The 24,151-nt window shown below is 36.7% G+C and overlaps 1 protein-coding gene across 2 annotated transcripts in view; it reads right to left on the reverse strand.

The window, feature by feature from the left end:
• Positions 1–1,990: 1,990 nt before the first annotated feature.
• The window catches only part of LOC144044016 (solute carrier family 12 member 7-like), a 29,654-nt gene continuing 7,493 nt past the window's right edge, over positions 1,991–24,151 (reverse strand). The window contains exons 5-27 of one of the 2 annotated variants that reach the window (XM_077558174.1): positions 22,549–22,695; positions 19,692–19,746; positions 19,270–19,400; positions 19,062–19,198; positions 18,875–18,979; positions 16,768–16,979; positions 16,513–16,680; positions 16,311–16,409; positions 15,214–15,271; positions 14,859–15,033; positions 13,355–13,473; positions 12,321–12,419; positions 12,098–12,217; positions 11,690–11,794; positions 9,830–9,998; positions 7,787–7,982; positions 7,537–7,706; positions 6,139–6,270; positions 5,936–6,043; positions 5,677–5,846; positions 5,394–5,408; positions 4,242–4,375; positions 1,991–3,331 (exon numbers count right to left, since the gene is read on the reverse strand). In XM_077558174.1, the coding sequence (XP_077414300.1) occupies positions 3,240–3,331; positions 4,242–4,375; positions 5,394–5,408; positions 5,677–5,846; positions 5,936–6,043; positions 6,139–6,270; positions 7,537–7,706; positions 7,787–7,982; positions 9,830–9,998; positions 11,690–11,794; positions 12,098–12,217; positions 12,321–12,419; positions 13,355–13,473; positions 14,859–15,033; positions 15,214–15,271; positions 16,311–16,409; positions 16,513–16,680; positions 16,768–16,979; positions 18,875–18,979; positions 19,062–19,198; positions 19,270–19,400; positions 19,692–19,746; positions 22,549–22,695 (2,916 nt within the window). In that variant the 3' untranslated portion in view covers positions 1,991–3,239. The remainder of the gene's footprint in view (positions 3,332–4,241; positions 4,376–5,393; positions 5,409–5,676; positions 5,847–5,935; positions 6,044–6,138; positions 6,271–7,536; positions 7,707–7,786; positions 7,983–9,829; positions 9,999–11,689; positions 11,795–12,097; positions 12,218–12,320; positions 12,420–13,354; positions 13,474–14,858; positions 15,034–15,213; positions 15,272–16,310; positions 16,410–16,512; positions 16,681–16,767; positions 16,980–18,874; positions 18,980–19,061; positions 19,199–19,269; positions 19,401–19,691; positions 19,747–22,548; positions 22,696–24,151) is intronic. The other variant, XM_077558175.1, reaches the window with a different exon arrangement.

Raw genomic sequence — 24,151 nt, forward strand, 5'->3', positions numbered from 1 at the left:
AGAAACACTTAGAACCACCCCCTCATTTGAATAACATTTCGTCCTGGCAGTATGGCGGAAAACTGCCAAAATTCTAAATAAATATATAAATAAATGACTAAATGTGAAAATAAAAACCGAATATAAAAAATATTATTAAAATTATATATATGTATTAAAAAGCAGAACATATTATACAGGGAATTCTTAAAATTAAGAACTGTAGAAGCAAAAAATAAATAATATACATTAAACACGTAAATTTATTGATAGCAACCCGAGCTCAATGTTTTTGAATCCTGCAACTGAAAAAGAGATTATTGATATGGTTGGGAAATCCAAGGGCAACATTTCCACAGACTGGAACGACATTGATATGTTTTTGATTAAGAAAGTAATTGATGTAATTGTAAAGCCATTGACCTATGTGTGTAATTTGTCCTTGTCATGAGGTGTATTCCCTGATAAAATGAAAACTGCCAAGGTAATCCCGATTTAAAAAGCAGGAGACAGAAGTCAATTCAGTAATTACAGGCCGGTCTCTCTACTCTGTCAATTCTCAAACATTTTAGAAAACCTTTTTGCAAATAGACTAGATAATTTCATTGAAAAGTATGAATTGATAAATGACAGTCAATATGGATTCAGACCAAAGAGATCCACATCGATGGCATTAACGGAGTGGAAGAAATAACCAGTTCTCTGGACCCCCCAAAAATATGCAGTAGGAGTATTTGTAGATTTAAAAAAGAAAAGAAAAAAGCATTTGACACAATAGATCATCATGTACTAGTTGGAATATGGAATTAGAGGAGTGACACTCAAATGGTTGACAAATAATCTATCTAATAGGAATCAATTTGTGCAAAAGGGAAATCACAAATCAACTCAACTGGGTATTACTTGGGGAGTCCCACAAGGGTCAGTTTTGGGACCAAAATTGTTTATGATGTACATAAACAACAGTAAGGTTCCGAAAATCTTAAAGTTTGTGCTATTTGCAGATGACACAAACATTTTCTATTCTGGGGACAACCTGCAGCAGCTTGGTGGTCATCAAATAATTAAATACACCTAAAACATGGTTTGACTCAAACAAACTTTCATTACATTTGAATAAAACCAAACTGATGTTGTTTGGAAAACGTAAAATAAACGCATAACTAATAATAAGGATTAATGACGTTCAAATTGAACGGGTTTATGAAAACTAGTTTCTGGGTGTGATTCTTGACCAAATCTGCTGGAAAGCCCATATAAGACATATTAGGGCAAAGGTAGCACACACTGTTGGATTGTTGGGAAAGACACATTTTAAATGAGAAAACAATGTATATTTTGTATTGTTCATAAATATTACTATATTTGAATTACTGTGTAGAAGTTTGGGGTAATACCTACAAAACCACAATACAATCATTATGCGCACTGCAGTTGCTACAAGTCTTTTCTTTTCTAATTGAGTTTCTTTGGATATCATTACTATTATTTATGGAGAACGAAAAAACTATTATATTTCATCCTTGTTTTGTGGAATAACTTAAATGTCTCTGTTATTTGTTTTAATAAATAAAGTTGAGCCTTCAGTATCTGCAGGGAGTTCATTCCAGGATCTACTAATAATAGCTTTGCTATATCGCCCAGCAGGGTGTTAGAAGTGAGAACGTTTTTGGGGATCATTAGAGGGAAACGACCCAGCAGCAGGACGCATTCTGACGCTTTTGAAAAAATAAGAGCACTGCCAGAGCCTTACAAATTGACCTCCAGCTGTTCACCCGTGTGCATATTTCTGGCCAAGTTGTAAGAAAAAGACATGATGAGGATGGTACGAGTGCCTGACTTCACCAAATGAGGCTTGTGCTCACAGCCAGGCAGCGTGAAGTCCCGTTTGAATTTCCCAGGGAGCTGCAGAATTGACAGATTTTCCATCTCTTCACAGTTGAGGGCAGGTTCAAATTGAGCACACGATAGACACAAGAGGGTTCGGGAGAAGTAGTATAGAATGTTCTGCTTGTTTCTTAGAAATTTTATTTTGACAAGGAGTCTGAATCCAGTTCTCAGTTATTGTTCTTATGTTGTTGTCGACAGATAACATTATCAACTGAGGATTTATAATACATTGACATCTACAGTAGGATATGTGATTTAAGTGTTCCCTTTAAAAAAAAAATAAGTAAGGTGGCAAGGGAATTTATTTTTGTCACTAACGGAATTGCAAAGTGAAATGAAATTGTGGCTACAAGGCTTGCTTTAACCCATTTGTGAGAAATAAAAACACGCTTCATTATGATGAGAAGTTGTAAAAAGGGTCTACTTACTATAAATGCTTTAAAACAAGCTATTTTCAAACAAACAAATAAAGACTCGACTATTTCTGATTGGCACACTTCATGAATGAATCCACGAGAAGATAAACAGATGAAGCAAACGGAGCATATGAAAGTCACCAAATTGCACGGCCATTCAAAGTCATTACATATCATACACACAAAATAATACATTAAAAAATAATCACAACTTATCAATGCTTAAACATTGTGATCACGTGTTACACAAAGTACACTTTACACAAACATATTTCCCTTTTGATATCTTTCTCAATACCATATAATACATATAGTACAAGATCTTATCCTCAGTTTACAATACTGACAAACCATGACGACAGACCAAAGCCAATCGTTTTTCTTTTTCATTACGACTGCCGGCTCACTTTAAATTAAAAAAAATGATGAAGATAATAAACATTTTAGTTAGTGACAATTTCTTCGTGGTCCGACTAAACACAGGACATACTGTAGTTGGTAAAGCGTATTAAAATGTGTTAGCACTCTTTCCTGTTCCATCACGTCTACTTCATCTTTAACTTTAAATACAGTGACATGTCGCAAATGAGACAACTCATCCCATGATTCCACAGTCAGGATTTTCAATAAAGGATTTCACCATGTTGATTCTTTGTTGTCAGCATAATGAATATAAATAGATAGCAAGTGGCACTTGTTTCCTCTCTGTGCCGTGTAAAGTAATTAATCATGTGAATTGAAGTTCACATTCGTAATCTTACAAGCTACAGTACAGATGGTTGACCATCTGCAGAATGGGCTGTCGAGGTGCACTGACCTCACTTTGTCACACATCCTAATTTTCACGGTCTCTGCCATAGAGAAGGCTTGCAATGTCTAAGTACATCATCTACTGTATGTCCAACACTGAATCCATGGACTGTTGATCGGCAAATTTGTCACCGTCTTCCTTGGTTAAGAGTAGATGGTGATGACCTCCCGACCACCTCCACGAACCAATAAGACACGATCCAGTCCTTCCATGAGCACTTCTAGAAACTCCATATCTTGCAGACAGCCTCTTAAGGAATGCAACAGAATACGGGATCATGCATATGTCAAGATGTTGATCAGTATGGGAGAAATATTAAATATATTTTTGGAAAAAACACAAGGGACAACCACAGTGAGTACATACAGTATGTGACTTTTGTAAGTGCATTTAGTGCAAAGTGTGGAATTGAATGCATTTTGAATGCATGTTATCTGAATGTGATGATTAATAGTCACATCGCTCATCTGTCATCAGGATTATTATTATCAGATTTGTCAATGTCCTAAGTATGAGTAGCTACTCCTTTTTTTCCCCTTTTGCTATTGTTCTTTGCTCCTTAACTCATTCACTGCCATTGACGTCTATAGACGTCAAAAATTCATTTAAACTATTTCTATTAGTTTCACATTTTTTCCACTTTTGTTAACAAGAATACGAAAACCTTAAAAACATGATTGTACATTTAGAACAGATATACAATTTGTGATTAATCGTGAATTAACTAGTGAAGTAATGCGATTAATTACGAAAAAATGTAATCGCCTACGCCCCTCATTTTTAATCATTTGTTTTTTTTCTTCTTTTTTAACAATATTTTCTTTTTCTTTTTTTAAAGAAAAAGAATATAAAAAATTAGGGGCGTCAGGCGATTACATTTTTTAATCAGAATTAATCCCATGACTTCACTAGTTAACTCACAATTAATCACAAATGTGTTCTGTTCTAAATGTACAATTAAAAAAATTCTAGGTTTTCATACTCTTGTTAACAAAAGTGGGAAAAAAATGTTAAACCAATAGAAATAGTTCAAATGAATTTTTGACGTCTATAGCCGTCAATGGCAGTGAATGAGTTAATAATTACTATAATAGTGCAAAATTAAGAAAAATGGAGAAAAAGATTAATATAATGTAAAAGGATACAGTTTTCATCCCCTTTTTTGTTCTTTGGTGGGCCTGGCATGTTAAGCAGGACCAGCTGCGAATCCTGTGATTTCTTGACCACCACCTCATTGAGTTTCACAGCCGTGTGCATCCGTCTCACGTTGGACTGGTTGCTAGATTAAATCAACAACATGGACAATATTAGAGGAAAAGTTTATCCTTGGTATATGTGGTGATATCAGGGGAAGATCTAGATCTAGAAGTAGAGTAGGCAAATACCTTCACCGGAAATGTTTTGAGGTTCATGCAAATAACACCAATACAATTTCATGACTAGTGTCAGAGGGATAGTAACAATAATTATGCTTACCACTACCAGTGTAGTTGTAGTTCATATTGTTATGTTGTTGCCTTGTAATGCTGCCAAATTGGATTGTTTTTATTGATTTTGATTTGTTGGATTAGGGGTTTTCAACTTTTTCCTGTAAAATGCTGTTTCTGATGATGACCCTTGTGAGGTTAAGCAGTAGGATGATGGATGGATGGATGGACTGACGGACTATTACAAAACTATGTAAATCCTAAGTGAGTCCTCTCTGTAAAAAAGCTATATGCAGTCACTTTCTTAAAAGTCTGCAGCTTTTATCAATAGGTGTTATTTCATTTGTCATTTCCATGATTATTGCACTCTAAAATGTATGCATGCATTGTGCCCTTAATAGTTTATCATCTTCCTAAATTTTGTAATGATGTTGAACCCCTGCTACTTTAAGTCTCCAAATCTCATGTCTGCTTTTTATTATTATTGTAAAGTAGCACTTTTTTCAAACCCACTAACCCAAGTGTACTTTGTCAACTACAACGATAACCAAGTTTTTCAACTAGTACCTCTCTCCCAATGTCAATTGATGAAATATGTTGTACAAATGGACCTCAGTCAATCACAGGGCTGAATAATAAGGATTTTAATACAATGGACTGTATTGTACTTATTGCACATATTATGATCATTTTGAAAATATACCGTAGTTTTGTGATGTACTTGTAATGTTCTGATGTGAGTGTATTGAGCACATACACAACAATTGTACTGTAATTATCATGCAGGTTGACAGGATGATTATCATGCACATGCATACAAAGAGGTCATGCTCATGTCAGGTAAGCAAAGTGAAATGCAAAACCACTTACAGATTCTCCCACTCACTAAAAGAGGGGGAGGGGGGGGACAAAAAGACAACATTAATGCAGTAATATGGTAAATTGGTTCATCTCAACAGTCAGATGGGAAGATGCTTTCACAGGAGTCTAGATGTCCAATTCTACCATCTCAAATTGTGGCAAAATAACAACAACTGCTAACTGTAACTATTGAGGAAGGCTACAATTTGTACAGTGCAAAATGTTTGAATGATGTAAAAAAAATTTTAATAATCATCTGAATGTCAAACAAGTTGAATGAAAAAGCACTTACGGTCTCATGTTAAACATGTCTTTTACACCCACTCCCTCCCTATGTTTATTTCTCTCATGAATGAGTTTGTCTTTGGTCCAGGTCATGTGTACACGTTCAGGTTTGTCCGCTGAAGCGTTGTCTTCCTTTGTGAAATGAGACGCTGTATTCCGATCATGGATCAGTTGAGCCTAAAGGGAGCAGTTTGGGTGCTGTCATCCATCTTACCATATGGTATTTTTTTTTTCAATTTCAAGATTTTTTTTTTAAATGATTGTACCTCTCTCTCTCGTTCTGTTCGGGATAACTGCATTTGTTTGAGCATTTGAGATCTCTGCTCCATCACCAGTGTCTTCTCATAGGTGAAAGCTGAGATATCACTGTCGTGCTGGGGCGGTAAACACATTTCAATTTCGGTATATTTACTGTGTATCGATAGATACCATTTGATGCATTTAAAAAAAAAAAGGAAAAATCCCTCACCATCTCAACCACCTCCACCACTGCATCCAGACGCAAATGATATAGGAACATCTGCAGATCTTTCTTCATCTGGATGGAATTGTCATCCATCTGTGCCACCGTGAAGATGCGCATTTTACACTTCCTCCATACCTTCATGAGAGAGAGACATGCTGGTTAATTTCACTTCAGAACTACTTTATACCGCTGACTAGACAACATTGTTCTTATAAATAAAGATGACTTGACTTTAATAAATACTAGTATAAAGATTGGGTCTATAAAACTTGCTTCACAAAAGAGACATATATAATGATGAAGTGTCAGAGATGCTGCGGTGGAGGGCAATTATGCTAAAGGAATTTTGCCTATTTATACGAGTATGTTGAAAACGGAGTGAATTATTGGCACACGGGGAAATTTTCACCCGAGGTATGTGCTTCGCTAACATATCAGTAACAGAAAGCTAAGGTAATGAGGAAAAATTGTTTTAGTATGTTTGTCCTATTTGTGCTCCGGTTCCTTTACGTGAGGTACTGCAGCTACTTTTTTTTAACACCCAAGCGACGATGCGCAGACCGCTGCTTTGAAAAGAAAGAATATTGAGGGGAAGTCACCCCCCACCCCGAAAAAAATCTTGACAACAATATGTTATATGCAGTCCCCACTAGTCTAAATATAGCATTCTAGATAATATTGCATTAGTGGAGTCAAACAGCAAAATCCAGCAGTTTTTATCAATATCACAAAGCGGCCATTTTGCCACTTGCTTTTAAGTGAAAAATGTCATAACAGTTGCTCTGGATTTTGCTTTATAACTCATATTCTACAAATGTAATATTAATCAGAATGTCATGTTTAGACTAGTGAGGTCACATTTAACATACTATTATCAAGAAATGCTTAAAGTTGACTTAATTAAGTGTGATTGTTATGATCCCACCACAGAAGCGTACCAGTGATAAAAAAAAAAGTGTGACCATGACCATAATACTGTTAATGGAAGTTTTTGTTCCATAAAGGAATGTGGTACACACGTTTCTGTCTTGGCAGTACAATATGGAAAAAAGGACCCTAAGTCAATAATATCAATAAAATAAATATGGAATGTAGACAACAAAGTCAGCTCGGGTTAGTGTTAACATGAAGAGACTCGCCTCTACTTCTTTTGGCATCGAGTAAAAAGTGCGAAAAAAGTTCTTAACAGCATTAACACAGCAAAATGGGTTAGTAATTAGTTTTTATATAAAGCTTGATTTCATTTCAGTTGTAGTTGAACTGACACCCAGGACTGGTCGCCAGGAAATCAAAGTCAAAATATTACAGTAATATTACAACAAACAAACAATACAGGGCATTTGTATCTCTAAGTAAAGATGACCACCAGGGAAATTTAACATATGACTGAAAGATGCAAACCTTGTGTTGACTGATTAAAAATGGCAGCAGCATGAGCAGTCCACCGTCGTGGACAATCCACCACACGTCGATGGTCCCTTCCTTCAGCCGCTCCTGGTTTCCTGGAAAGTGGTCGATGTTCTTCGCCACCAGCAGAGCATGATTGGCCTCTGTTGTCTCCCTCACAGTCTCTGAAGGTAAAGACAAATGTTTGAGTTTATATGACTGAGCAGAAAAGAAACATTTTACCATACCATCCGGTGAAGCTGACCTATAAAGTTCCTCCTCGAGGAAGAGTCTCGAGCCTGCTTCCAGCCTGCTGGCCAAGCCATCAAAACCGCATTGTGCTTCATCCCTCCCAGTCCTGCTGACTGGATGAGCAGGGAGAAGCCATCTCGCAGGTTGGAGGACACGACTACGTGGGAGAAACCTTTGGTCCGTTCTGCGGCCATGGCTTCTTTCAGGTTCTGCGGGTGCCAAGCGATCCACAAAGGGAGATGTGGGAGAGGAGGAAATATAAAGTCACGCCATTTCGAGCTGTCACTCATTCATTTCAAGGGCATTGGAGTGCAGGTGTTGACAATGCAGGCTCATTCTCATCCCAAAACTCTGGACTGGTGTACTTCCAATGATGGTCCCAAATTCATAAAAATGGGTTGAGTTGTTTAAGGAAGAAAAACGACCTTATTCCATTTAACCCATTCACTGCCATTGACGGCTATAGACGTCAAAAATTCCGTTATACTATTTCTATTAGTTTAACATTTTCTTCCACTCTTGTTAACAAGAGTATGAAAACCTAGAATATTTTTTATTGTACATTTAGAACAGATATAACATTTGTGATTAATCGTGAGTTAACTAGTGAAGTCATGTGATTAATTACGATTAAAAATTTTAATCGCCTGACGCCCCTAATTTTTAATAATCTTTTTTTTTATTGCGTCAGGCGATTGCATTTTTTTAATTGTAATTAATCGCATGACTTCAATAGTTAACTCACGATTAATCACAAATTTTATATCTGTTCTAAATGTACACTATTTTTGTCCTAGGTTTTCATACTCTTGTTAACAAAAGTGGAAACAAAATTTAAACTAATAGCAATAGTTCAAATGAATTTTTGACGTCTATAGCCGTCAATGGCAGTGAATGAGTTAATCTGTTGGACCCTACAGCCTTGATATCATACATGTCAACCCATAAGGTTTGTCCGTATTTCTTACGGATTTTTAAGTGTTGCAAAAGCATACGGGCGTATTTGGAAATGAATACGGATTTAACTGTTTTCATGAAAATAATAATATTAGTATATATTGCTTACCCTTTTTAAATTTATTTAGTATTTACTGTCGGCTACGTGCTACACGTGTGCATAAACTCGATTTAAACAACAACCGGTCACAAAATCTCGTCTATCGCGCGAGACTTCTAACAGTTTCCTGACATGCGCAGTTAAGAAATTTGTGTTAGCGCGAAAATTGCGAGTCGTTCGCAGTGGTTGAGAAAATGGGGGACAGGCCGGACGTTTTCGTTCGGAATGGACGGATTTATTTAAGGTAATTGGTCCGTCAAAACTTGGAGAAGAGTATGCATTATGTTCGCTTTGTTCACGGGACATTAAGGTTGCGGCATCTGGCATTTACGATGTCAAAGAACATTTGAAATCAAAGTTGCACGAGAGAAATGTGAAGCAACAAAAAAGTCAACCGTCCCTGTGATATTTAGAAATCTGTTTTTTCTTTGTGCAATAAAATGTCATTTGGAACAAGATACTGTCAATGTCTTCATATAAGAAAGAAAGTAAGGTAAGATTAATGTTATTGCATGAAACAGCTTTAGTATTGATAAAACTGACATAAGGATTTTTATGGAAAAATAAGGATTTTATGGGTTTGTAATACAGGTGGGACCAAATTAGGGTTGACATGTATGTGATATTAATGAAACACTATAACTTAAAACATTCTAAAACTGTACAGGTGTCCTTTACAGGTGAACAAAACAATAAGGTTAATCATAATAATCTAGGAGACCCCTGGATTTGCTCAAGTTCACTTTTGAGATAGATGGCAGCAGGCAGACAGCAACAAAAGACAGAGTGAATATGAATCAAAATGATGTTTGTGCAATCCTCCACGCCAAGGTGCGAGTGAACCCGAACCATCCCTTATGTTTTGTCTACATGCATTCATTAACTTGAGCAGTGCATCACTGCACATCTGAGAATCAACAGGCTGGAATGCAGGATCTGTGTGCTGGTTGACACTTAAACTTGTCAACGGGTCAACAGGAAGCGAACAAATAGTCAAACCTGCTCTCCGGTCTTGGCATCAGCCCCTCGCGTCATGTAGGTTCCCTCCAGTACAGAACAGACGATGGTCAGCCCTTTTCCTGCTTTGAGCTGTGTAGTGAAGGACAGGAGGCGCGGATGTTTCACCGCCATGTCTGAGTCCAACTTGCACAACACTAATAGCTGGGGCCTGAGGACATGACAAAATCCAAGCGTGCTTGTGAAATAAAACAGGTTTACTGACTACAAACCAATACCACCATTTTCTATGCATTTCAGAAGTACATGTTTAGTTTCACAGCTCGGATGAGGTTTTGTGCATCATATAGAGTATGATTATTTTCATTACATTACTATGGCAAAGTCTTCAATGACCCTCAAAACGTGGCTGCCATATTTAATGTTTGTTTGTCCATCTGTTAATCGTAGACTACTTCCTGGTTCATGGCGGTTCCATTGATGCCAATATGCAAATAAAATCATGTAAATAAGGTATTTGCTATGTCTATAAATGTTCAACAAAATGTGTTTAACCTACAGTATCCTTGGGGAGGTTTGCACAGTACTGCATACATATAATATTAAACTAAAGTCTTACAAATTCCAACATAGTGCCTCAGTAGAGCTAAGATCTGGACCAAGCCTTTTTTTTTTTTAAGTGAACAAAATAAAAGAAGATTGTATAACAGCCTTAGTGTGCCAGGTAGACGCCCACTTCACTACAGCAAAATCGCCAGTGCTAGATTAACACTGAGAGTGTTAAATCTAACACTAGAAAAGTGTCCACACCAGTGAATGTAAATCTAACACTTTTCAAAGTGCTACTTTTTTTCCACACTTAGCCAGTGTTACTCAAACACTGTATAGTGTTAAAAATCTACACTGGTAAACACTGAGTAGTGTTGAAAGTACTCTACATAGTGTCAGTGTTAAACATTTAATTATGCCAAACCACACTTAACTCTGGTGTTTAAACACTTTTGTGTGTATTGCACTAGTGTCAGTGTCAAAAATGTAACTCAAACTACACTTTACTCTAGTAAATGGTACTTCATCTATGTAGCGTTTTTCCTCCTTACAAGGCCCTCAAAGCTCTTTACAGTTTGACTGCTAATGACAGCATCAGGAACAACTGGGGGTTCAAAATCTTGCTCAAGGATACTTTGACATAATCACACTGGTCTGGGATCCAACCGATGGTCTCAGGGTCAGGAGACGACCACTCTACCAGTGGGCTACACCGGCCCAACAACAACAAGAACTGGATGTGTCACTATTGAAATGTCGACAGGGCACGGAGAATTAAGAACGTTTCTCCTTCACCGGAAATGAGGGTATGGTCAGTTTAATATTCAAGGCAGTGCTATTCAGGTTACAACATCTAACCCAACACTCAAGGAAATTGATTCTGACAGTGGAACTTTTTTTTATCCTAACAGTGTCAAAATAACACTGCTCACTGCATATTTGATCCAACATAGGAAATTTAACACTGACCGATTTGCTGTGTATGACCCTAAACAGGATGCGTGGGGATGAATTAACTATACTATACTTATTCATAATTAAACTCCATGTTGTCACTGTAGCACAGCGGCTAATGCTACGTTTTACACACACTATGTTCCCAGTTCCCCGTTTGCCTGAAACATGGACGGAGTCCAGGAAAAAGTTCCCCACGGGGAAAATAAAAGTATATCGTATCGTATCGTAACATAAAATGCTGTGGGATTTGGGTCATTTGACCACTTTGTATAATTTTTCATTAGTTGTAATGATTTCTATAATTATGACAGGATAGTGGTGGTATTAAGCCATGGATTAAGTCAATATAGACCCAAAGCAAGCGCATGGCCAGCCTCTGTAACATATAGAACTCACCTCCAGTTTTTGGTGTGTAGTGGTGCTTCCTCAAGATGGATTAGGGCGTAACGTGCTGCATTTAAAGACAAACCTCGGAGACCATCTCCCCACTCCTTCTCTGCCCTGTGCACAAATTATTTCATGTCAAGGTTACTAGATGTTGGTGCCTTAAGAAAAATGTTGTGTTTTTTTTTTTTAGAGCATGAGTTGTGACTTGTTTTTCCTTTGATGCTTTTAAATATAGTAACACTATTGTTTTCTATTGTTAGACCATAAACATGTTTCATAAATAGCTGTTCCTGTTTCCACATAAAAAAAAATAAAAAAAGGCTTCCGAGTTGTACAACAGGAAGTTCCATTGGGGCAAATAACTACAACAGAAACTTTAAAACAAAGGTCAATCTGACATGGCGCCCTTTAACTCACCCTCTGTACTCAATGTACTTGTAGATGCAGCCAGCTATCACCATGGCGACCAGGGCATAGTACCAGGAGGAGATAAACATGAGAGACAAACACAGACTCATCCCTAAGAAAGACAACGTCCTAGGAACCACAAAAAAAAAAAAAGAAAAGATTTTGGAGTTATAATTGAATTATTTGTGATACACAAGGAGGACTAATGGGCAAAGTTACGAAATATCCTCACCAGTGGTAGAATTTGAAGCGAGGTCTCCAGTTGGGGGTTCGGAGCAAAGTCTGGACAGCACAAGCCAGGTTTACAAACAGATAGCACATGAGAAAAAACCTGTGGATATGCAGTGACACATTAAGAAAGAGATATGATGAGAAAAAGGCTGCCATTGACATTGAACAATTTAAGTTTGCCAAAATACATCCCCGAGCACAGTTTGGGAACAAAACAAAGGATGATGAACATTAGGGGTGTTAGAAAAAAATCGATTCTGCAATATATCGCGATGTTACAGTGCGCAATTCTCGAATCGATTCAGTATGCGGCCGAATCAATTTTCATCACTTTTTGATGGAAATATTCAACAAAATGTCTTACTTAGGGTTAGGGTTCACGCTTTAAGCATGGAAGAAATTAGTTATATTAATGGAACAATAAGCCTTAATATTTTAATTGAGTACTGTTCAGACATGAAACAGACTGAAACCTGTTTGTTAAATGCAGTAGCTGAGTTATAAGCCTGAAGTTTCAGATAAATAAATACATTTTCATACAAATGTTACAGTGTACATGTACAAGCTTACTGATTAGTATTTTCTAAATTTGAGTTAAAAAAATGGCAAAAATCAATTTATAGATTGTATTGGGATTAATCAAATCGAATCATGACCTATGAATCGCGAAACGGATCAAATCGCCAGGCACTACGCAATTCACACCCCTAATGAACAGACTTTTCAATTACTGAAGACAGATGTGAACACTGACTGCAAAACAAGTAGCAAGTGAAGATGGAATTCATCCACACGTTAAGCCATCCATTTTCTATATGACTTGATTGGGGCTTGTCCTCAAAAACTGCCACAGTCCAAATAATTCTTCTTCTAATGTTCAGTTATGAACGACACTGCCTGAGGAATTCATTTCAGACTGTAGCGTGATTATCTATGTAAATATTTGATACCGTTCACGTATTTGATCTCATTAGGTTGTGCAAGTGATCACAAAGTGCTGACAGTGTGTCTAACAACATCAAGTATAGTACGTACATGGAGAGAATGGGAGCCACGGCATCCAGAGAGGCAATAAGTATTCCTATTTCACAGATACCAACTGTCAGCAACAGAGCCCAAGTGGGCTCGCCATTGGCTTTACCGTGTCCAAATATCTAAGAAAGACCAGAAAAGGAGAGAGGATGTTCATGAGAACGTCATCATGAAAAGAAAAGGAGGATAACTCGGATTATTCTGCAGTCATAGTGAAATTTGTCTTAGTTACTTTGAAAAATGAATAACAAGAAGTCATTTTAAAGTACTTTTGTTCATTTTTCAGTGTAACTTTAAATTTGAAGATTAAGGTGCTCTTTTAACATTAAAATAAAACAAATCAAAAATATACATCACACACCAACGTGCGACACCAGGCGCCACAGTTTGTTGAGCTATTTGACCCCCGGTCAACAAACGATGAATCAAGCCGGGACGGGGGGGGGGTGGAATAAAACAGAATGTTGAATCAATGTCATGACTACATGAACTAACAAACGTGCCTCATAATCATAGGTGGCAACTTGCAATTATGTGTGAAAATGAAGGACTGAGGAGATGTGTTCGCTGTACAGCCCTGATGTTGAAATCACATTAACCAGGGATTTTTTAAAAATCATATTTTAGATTCTTAAGTGAAATATTCTTTGTTAAGTCAAGTTGACAGTCAACAGCATTGTCCAGTTTTCACACGCTATAAAATGATGGAACACAGAAGAAGACAAGCATTTTTGTTTTGCTGCAGATGGATGATTTAAGTTTGTCTTTAATTTCGTGAATATGAAGAAAACTTAAATAGACATTGACTATTTTATGTCAAAGTAAACTTCAACCAACTGTCTTTTTTACAAAATGTTTTTGTTTCATGCAGAAATAGATTGCGTTCACTGTAGCAGTTCTTTGATTTTATGAATGCATCATACTACAATTTTTTTATACATGCAGATAAAATAATATGCAGTACGCAGTGTTATCCTCACTTTAGATGTCAAACGGGTTTTTGTTTTGCTCCCAGTGTAAATGGGCAAAATGGCTATTTGAGTACTGAAGGTTACCAACCATCCATTTTCCATCCTGCTTATCCTAGTATGTTATCGGCGGCCAATTGCACATGGACACAAACAACTATTCATAATCATATTTTATTTTAGTGGCTTCAATGAACTTTAAAAAGTATGTTTCTGGAATGTGGAAGGAAACCGGGCTGAAGAAAACCCACACAAGCTCAGGGAGAATGCTGGGGTGGAGATTCGAACCCTGGAACCTCAGAACTGTGAGGCAGAGATGCTAACCACTCACTCACCTTACTGCTCCACAATTAATCATTTCTCTAAACTCTGAATTCATCGTAAAATTGTACTGTATTTGTCCAGATAAAAACAACATACTGTAAATCAGTGTTGGTCACCTATTATTATGTAAATGCTGCATTTACAGTTGTGTTTGCAAATCTCACAAGATGCATTGCATAAATCCGAACTTTATCACTCAAGCTCACAGCACTGACCTGTAAGAATGGGATGATCCCATCGCGAGCGATGGCCTGAAGCAGCCTGGGGGCCCCGGTCAGGCTTTGAAGTCCCGCCCCACAGCAGGAGAAGAATGACCCAATCACAATAACCCAAGGTGACGGCCAGGCCAGGATTCCAATCACTGGGTTATTCTTGACCGACTCCCCAAACCTGGAACAAGCACAGGCAAGGTCACAGTATGTTATGCCTCGACACAAAACATAAATATTTGAACTATATTCTATGCTTCCAGTCAGTATCAAGATCATTTACAATGTAAACACTTGCAGATCGGACATAAATGTTGTACGTCTGACTGTTAAACAAACGGGTCATAAGAGAACGACTTACTTGTCCCTCAGCACCACTCCCTCTATACATGCTCCAAACAATAGCACACAGGAGATGTCTGATATTGAAATTAAGACGAAAAGCTTGACAATACAATGTATATGCAGTACTTATAATGTATATGCTTGTCAGAGGTACACACCTGTGAAATGATAATACTAAATTAAAATCAAAATATAGTAGTAGTAGTAGTAGTAGTAATATAGTCTTTCAGGTCTCTCACATTAAAATATAAAAATAGCAGGGTCAACCCCACATTCACAAAGGAATTCAATAAAACTAAATAAACCTGGAATTATGAGAATATGTAACTATAATGACACAAACATTTTTTGAAAAGATAATTAATGTTGACTTTTCCACTATTAACTCATTCACTGCCATTGACGGCTTTTGGCGTCAAAAATTCATTTGAACTATTTCTATTAGTTCAACATTTTTTTCCACTTTTGTTAACAAGAGTATGAAACCTAAAAAAAAAATATTGTACATTTAGAACAGATATAAAATGTGTGATTAATCGTGAGTTAACTAGGGAATTCATGTGATAAATTTTTAATCGCCTGACGCCCCTAATTTTTAGTAATCTTTTTTTTTTAAATCACGTCAATTATTATTTTTTTTAAATTGTAATTAATCGCATGGCTTCAATAATTAATCTGTTTTAAATGTACAATAATTTTTTTTCCCACTTTTGTTAAAAGTATGAAAACCTAGAATTGTACATTTAGAACAGATATTACATTTGTGATTAATCGTGAGTTAACTATTGAAGTCATGCGATTGATTACAATTAAAAAAAATAATCGCCTGACGCAATTTAAAAAAGAAAAAATTTGATTATTAAAAATTAGGGGCGTCAGCCGATTAAAAATTTTTAATCGTATCAATCGCATGACTTCACTAGTTAACTCACGATTAATCACAAATTTTATATCTGTTCTAAATGTACAATATTTTTTTTCTAGGTTTTTATACTCTTGTTAACAAAAGTGGGAAAAAATGTTAAACTAATAGAAATAGTTCAAATGAATTTTTGACGTCTATAGCCGTCAATGGCAGTGAATGAGTTCAAGTGATAAGCTTATGGAGGATACAGAAGAAAGATGTGGTGAGAATAGCCATTATAGTTCCAATTGGTATTGACCTCTGGGCATCTCTTAGATCGCCAGATCTGTTTGAGCCGGCCATTATACCTGGAATTAAAAACACACACATATAAGAGTTCACTTTTAATTGCACATAATGTAATGGCACATCTTCTATGTATGGACTTTCGTGCAATATCATAGTATTTACCTGTAACTGAGGGGAAATATATTCCCACCAGCAGCGTGAAGTAGGTGGCAATGTCATTGAAGACATAGGGTTTATATATATCACCGGATGCGTCTTGAGCTGGTACCGAATTCTGTTTTTTCTTTTCTATTACCGTATGAGCTGGACCATAGTCACCCCAAAGGTTGTCTGATTCACAACAAGGCAAGAACATAACAATCCACCTTTAATGGAAGTCCATTGAGAATTAAGCATTTTAAATGTCATATTTCTCACCTTTCAGAACTCCACTCAGGAGCCCGGGAATAGCCGGTATCTCTGTAACATTATTTAGATTGAAATAGTCATCACAAGTGGCGTTGAGATGTTCGCTGTTACAGAAAAGTTTCCAGAGATCGGTGGTCAAAGTCTGGTTGTCCACGATCTCGGTCTTTGCGCACACTTCAAACTTGTCATTCTTCAGAGAACGGTTCCCCAGTAGACACACACTAAACCAACCACAGCAGACACAAGTCACTAGTTAGTATAGGGATTAGGGGTGTTAGAAAAAATAGATTCTGCAATATATATTATTATTATTATTATTATATATATTCTCGAATCGATTCAATATGCGGCCGAATCGATTTTTAAACATCTATTTTTTTATGGAAATATTCAACAAAACGTCTTACTTAGGGTTGGGATTCATACATTAAGCATGGAAAAATTGTATATTAATGGAACATTATTTCAGTGCTTTTCAAACATGAAACAGACTGCAACCTGTTTGTTAAATGCAGTGGCTCAGTTATAAGCCGGAATTTTCAGATAAATAAAAACATTTTCATACAAATCTTACAGTGTACATGTACAAGTTTACTGATTAGTATTTTCTAAATTTAAGTAAAAAAAATAAATAAATTGCAATATTCAATTTATAGATTTGTATCTGGATTAATCGGTATCGAATCGAATCGTGACTTATGAATCGTGATACGAATCGAATCGCCAGGTACTAGGCAATTCACACCCCTAATAGGGATGGAACGATATCCAAACATCACGATACAATATTATCACGAAATGATCGTCACAATATGATAATTGTCACGATATTGTGGGAAAATTGGCAATATAAAAAAAGGTTACAATATTAATAAAAAAAAAATGAACCCATACTAAAAAAACAACACACAATATTGTGTTTTTGTACATAACAGCAATGCATATAAACAACCTATAATCTCTAATAGCAAATAATATTGAGGCACATACTTGCTAATGCACGCACACATTTAGTTCCTCCACATATTGACTCGCTTCACAAGCACATTACACGTTCCCCTTCATCGGACCATTTGCTTGGATTTTAAACATAGAAGTGCCAAAACATGCCTTGTGAAAATTAAACTGCACTAAAAAACTAGCCACCAGAGGGTGCGAGAACTGCACAAATGGAAATTAACCTGACTTTTTTAACAGATGTGCTGCCTTTAGTATCAAGACATGACAATGACATTGTGGCCGTTTTAATTTTGCGATATCAAGATATTGCCAATATCGTTACATCCCCGACTAGTTGGACATTGGACTGGCTGGTAGATGCGCAGTAAAACGGCGGTTAAACATAGTGTGTTTTTAAACTTACATAAAGTAACATGAGAAGTTGAGAACGTAAAAAATATAGATGCAGTTAAGATATGACCAAAAAAATTAATTGTTTCTTCATGGTTGTTTCTTGACACAGGCTCAGCACATTCGGTATTAATTATACTGGCAGATTGGAACCACAGAAAATATATATTTTTTTTAAAATTTGATATGCCAAAGTAAATACAACACTTTTTTGCAATTGAACTAAAAAATCACCACCAAATCAAATGCAATGTACACAATAGAATGCAATATAAAATACATTTTTAACCTTAAATGATCTGCTTAATTAAATAACTTTCATAACTATGTGTTGCTATTTGCTACCTGCAATGGCTGTCTAAAAGAAAACAACAATACAAGTGGCTTACAAAAAGAGCTCTTAGCGCCTCAGATTTTTTTGGGGATTGAATTTGTTTGCACATCATTATGATCACCACAAGATTTATAAAATATATATATATATAGACCTACACAGGTACATATGCAGTACATATAAGATGTACAGTACATTTATAAGACTGTGGCTGGCCAAAAAGAAAAGGAAAGATGATGTATAATTATCTTTGTTTTATGTGTACAGTCTAAAAGTAAACTCCTCAAACTTAAACTCTTTGCTTGAAGAAAAAACTAAGGCTCGTAACTCCAAACCCTGTAAGCTGTATTGCTTGTATCTCAAGGCACCACTGTATAAGAAACCGTCTTGCTAAATAACAAACGAGGCCGGCTCATTTGGCCGCTTACTCACGTAAACTCTGGTGGTCCAATGACCGACTTGATGACTCCTGCATATGTGGCCATGATGGAGAGCATGACACAGGCCAAAAACACCAGGGCCAGTTTGTTCACGTACCTGCACGCAAGAGGTCAAAAAATAGGAGGTTAATATGTCCATGTGGGTTTGTACGTGTATATGTGTCACTGTGGATACATACTTTACCCCAACAAACACAATAAGTGCCATCAAAAGCAGGCAACAAGTCCCGTAGACACGCACATTGTTGAGCGCAGCTGTTCCTTCACTTTCTATACTTGTGGCCTCAAACACCGTTGCTGTTGGAACAATGTATGTCTGGCAATGGAGAGGTATGTTTGAGTTAAACAGTCAAAGTCTTGCTCGGAACTATCACTGTGGCCACATACCAGCAGAATCTCAATGGTGCCGAGTATGTACAAGGATCCAGCGAAGGTGGTCCCCAAGTAGAAACACAGACCAACTGCTCCACCAAACTCTGGTCCCAGTGATCTGGAGATCATGTAGTAGGAGCCGCCCGCTTTAGAGAAACTTTAACCTGGTTAGATTTCAGCAAACTCAAAAGACAGTGTTTTGCATTGTAGACATCTAAAAGAACTTTTGTATAACAAATATTATTAAGCATGCCGCCGTGATCGAATGGCTTGTGTGGTAGTAGCTAAAATATTAACCATACTCATTTAGGTCAAGGCTGTATGTGTTCATTTTGCATTATATTAGGAAACATTGCTACAATTTTTCCGGTTACAGCAATATTGCTAAAGTTAAAAAGTTCTATAAAAACTGTGGAGGAAAAATTACAGTTATTTACCTGGGACAACTCCATTTGTTGCTATGGCGCTCATTGATATGGCTGTAAGCAATGTCTGGAAGGAAAATAAAACACAGTTAGGTTGAGTGCAGGCTTGGGGAGTAACGGAATAAATGTGCCACCGTTACGTAATCAGATTGCAAAAAACATTCAACTGTATTCCATTACAGTTACAGGAAAAAACATGTAATCAGATTACAGGTACATTTATTAAAAATGGGGATTACTTCGAGGGATTACAATTTCTACGATGAGAAAGAGTGCGAAAGAGGGCGAAAGAAAGAGAGAGACAAAGAGAGAGAGAGAGAGAAAGACAGAGAGAGAGAGAGCGCGTGCACGCCCGCCCGAGTGGGACCGTTGCTACATGTCAGGGAGGTGGGAACGAACGGACTGACAAGTCGTGTCCTTCACACGCCGGCAGTTTGAAAAAGCTTCACGGACGGGAGGAGAGGAAATAGCGACCGGTATTCACTGGAACTTACTCAGAGCGAAAGTTTGAGCTGAGAGTCCAGCGGCATGCTACAGGCTTTAGCTTCTTGCTAGCTAGCCCGTTAGCCTACAACCATAATGTGAGTTACACCTTCCAAACAAATCTTCCTCCCACCAATTCACTATTTAAACATCATGCACAACATATACACGGCTAAACTTGTGACTGGGATAAAAATTCATTTTGCAGTTGATGTCACACATCGTCATCCTCATTGGATGACTATCTATCTATCTATCTATCTATCTATCTATCTATCTATCTATCTATCTGTGAGGTGTGGTTGCTTTCAGTGACAGTTTGAAAACAGCATATGGCCTTCAGTCAATCAATCAATAGCCTACATGCTTTTTAATTACACAAGGATTTTTGCTATTTGTAGGCTGCAAATAAAAGGGGCACATTGTATAGAATATATAATGTGGTGATATTTATTTTTATTTTGTCTTCATGAGCATACTCAATATTGGAGTAATCCAAAAGTAATCCAGTTACACTACTTTAACATTATGGTACTTGGATTACATTACTAACTACATTTTTTAGCAGGTAACTTGTAACTGTAATGGATTACATTTTAAAAGTAACCCTCCCAACCCTTTTTGAGTGGAAATCAAGCCCATGCCAGCTGCATGGAAGGGATAGTTTTCATTTCCTCTGGGGAAAAAATAATCTGTGGCTGGATAAATGGATTACGTTCACCCTTCAATCTTCCATTGTATTTAAAAAAAAAAAACAACAACAAATTTTTCAAGGATCATGCAAGCAATCATATACAGCGGGACTTTGAGCTGCCATTTGTTGCTGGCCACGTGTAATAAACCGATATATTGTCACTGAGGCCTGACCATAATTTTGTTGAATTTTCCTTGTGCAATTAAATGTGATCTAATTACAATGGCTTTAATGTCAATATGCTTTTTGATTGATTCCCCGATTAAAAGAAAAAAAAAGTATTATGAAAGCTGAGCATTTCTTTCATAGCGAAGAATGTGGGGGTGTGGGTGGGGTGGGGGGTGGGCACTTGTAATTCTCCATGAATTTTTTCAAATACCCAAGAAAGGGAACATTTGACAAAAGATGCATTTTGCCAATATGTAAGAATCTCATTGCCTACCCTCCATTATCACTTATGTTAACACTTACATTATAAGTTTATAACTAAAGTCAGTACTGCATAAAACTTTCATGAGGTGTATTACTTTAATTGGCACTGGACAGGTTTGCATTACTTATCAAGGGTGGGAGGAATAATTCGTCCATAGATTCATCGAGATTGTACTGTACATATGTAAACAATTCTGAATCAATTGATACATGTTCAATAATTGATTATTAAAGAACATAACACTTGTGGGGGGGAGGGGGGGGTCAGCTTCCATCAGACAGTCATTGTGATTAAATTGTGAGATGGCAAAAGATTCCCACCATTACTAAACATGACATCATAATGCACAACTTTTCTTAAAAAGTGTGTGCAATGGAAAGAGTGGCGCCCTATATTTGTGCATTTCCGGTATGTTGCAACCAGTATGAAGATTTCCACTGTTGCTCCAAAAACAACTGTCACACCATTTAACTTGAAAATCACGCAGTACAAATGATGGACACATAGCCCGTAGGTCCAAAAGCCACAATATAATTATTTGTCTCTTTACAAATAATTAACTTTACAATAGTCAGAAACTAGTTCTGTCCTGCTTTGAATTGCTCCTCGAAAGAAGGAGCACTCAAGTGGAAGAATTTATTGTATTTTTTTTCTTTTATGTTTTTGATGTTTTAATTTTACTATACTCATTGTATACAGTGTGTATATCTTTTTTTTTTTTACTGATATGTAACAAGTTAACATTTTAAGAAAATAAAAAATATTTGTTGGAGAAAATAACATGAACAATTGTTCATTTATGCATAATCGAGTGAACGAGGTACACTTTGTCGCAATTCCAGTGTGATCCTTTGACAAGCTGGACCACAAAATGTTCTCCCTACTTGCGTACTTGTGAGAAATTCATGGCTGGTCACAGCTGATATCCGATCATTTTTACTATAGTTGGCCTTGTTTCCATTCACAAATTACGTAACAGATTATTTCTGATCCGAAAGTCGAATGCATTGGAGTCGAACATCCATACAATCAAATACAAACCAATGCCTTGACGTGTAAAGCATCTGATTGGATAAACATTGGCGAAGAGTGGGCTGTGGGGTACAGATTGTTCACATCACATGAGTGTTGAGAACAATCATCTCTTTCTACAGCTGCTGGCTTCGTCACTCAAGTAAAGTAAAATTTGCATTCTTTTTCTCCGAAACGCTCAAAGCTTAGGCACCAAAATGTGAATTAACGGCTGAACATTCACTCACACAAATGCAGCACATGGACACAATGGCGAAGGTGCCAAGGATTCCCGCTGTCCCGACAATCCAGGTGAGACGCAAGAAAAGGATCACACCCAGAATGTTCTGCAGGCAGGGCAGATACACCCCAATAAACGTTCCCATTTGGGGGACCTTGAGAAGAAAGAGAAAAATGGGTGAGACCGGGCAAAGATGGACATTTTTATGCATATTTAGTTGGCCTTTTCCAATTTCAGTGTACTCTCTCGCTCACTCTCACCGTGTCTGTCTGTCCATCCACCTGTCTACCTATCTAATGTATGTACAGTATACTGAAAAAGTACAGATTCGTTTATTTTTAAATATTCAGATCGGACATTGGTAGATGAATCTCAGACACTGATCAACATCATAGCTTTTATTTGCGTGTTCTCATATTTATATGTGATATATAACCAGGAAGAGCTTTCATTTGATCCCACCCATTTTTTTCTATGTGAGCAAAAATGTTGGTAGGTACATGTGACTGGCAGGAGTCTATTGTTGCCCAGGTGTGATCTTTTACATTGATTATTCAAAAAACAAAGAGCACCAAATGTCTATGTTCCATTTCAGATTTGGGTTTTGTCTTTGAAGAATATATAATACTGTATTAGTTAGAGGTGTAGGTGTAACCAACATGAAAGGCAGAGTGTTGTCTACGGGTAAAATTGAGCAGTTGTGAAGTTGAGAGAAAATGGACAGAATTAAATCATGGGAATTGCACAAACAGCAGCTATAGTCAATACAGCCAATTTAAAATATTATGAGAAATAAAAGAAGAAAATACTTAGGGTCATAAAAATGAAAAATAAAGACAGACGCCACACAAGAAAATGAAAAGCAAGATGGAAATGGGCAAAAAGTGCAGATGATAGCCCCCCAAATCCTAAAACAAAATGTTATTAACTGATGCGACAAATTACTGTTTACAAATTGATGGACAGGCAAAAGCTTCAAGATCTCTCAAGATGGCTGTGGCTCTTCTAAACTTCATTGGTGTAACAATGAAGTCAGCAAGAAAATGAGCTAAATCAAATCATAACGAATTACTTTAATAAGGTGACTTACATTGTCAGTGAGCTCTCTGGGCTTTACCATGTTGAACAGGAAGGAGGAATTCCAAACTGAATACTTCTGACAAGTCAGAAATGAATCGAACATTCAACCCCTAAAACATTTTTTCTGCCCAGGAATGCCAGTAAATTAATATAATTTTACATTTTAATCAAGAAATAATCATGTATGTATGTACTATACTATTTTTTTTGCCCATTATATTTTTAATACATTAATACATAACTCAAGACAACAGTAATGGTATTCCAACTGAATTTTTGCAGATTTGTTTTCTCTTTCATTAAATTTAACACAATTAAATAGTTGTCTTGATATGACCAGAAATTGGAGCCGATCACATGATTTTCAGCTGGAAAAAAATCTGATGCTTCAATTTTTTTTATCTCTACAGTAAAAAATAAAATATTGCTCTTGCTTACTTGATTTGAACCACTACTGACTTACAGTCATATAAAAAGTAGTACTGGGATGCCTTTATTCAAATTAAAAAAGAAAAAACTAAGATAGTTAA

Source organism: Vanacampus margaritifer, chromosome 2 (assembly GCF_051991255.1).
Source record: "Vanacampus margaritifer isolate UIUO_Vmar chromosome 2, RoL_Vmar_1.0, whole genome shotgun sequence".
Taxonomy (NCBI): domain Eukaryota; kingdom Metazoa; phylum Chordata; class Actinopteri; order Syngnathiformes; family Syngnathidae; genus Vanacampus; species Vanacampus margaritifer.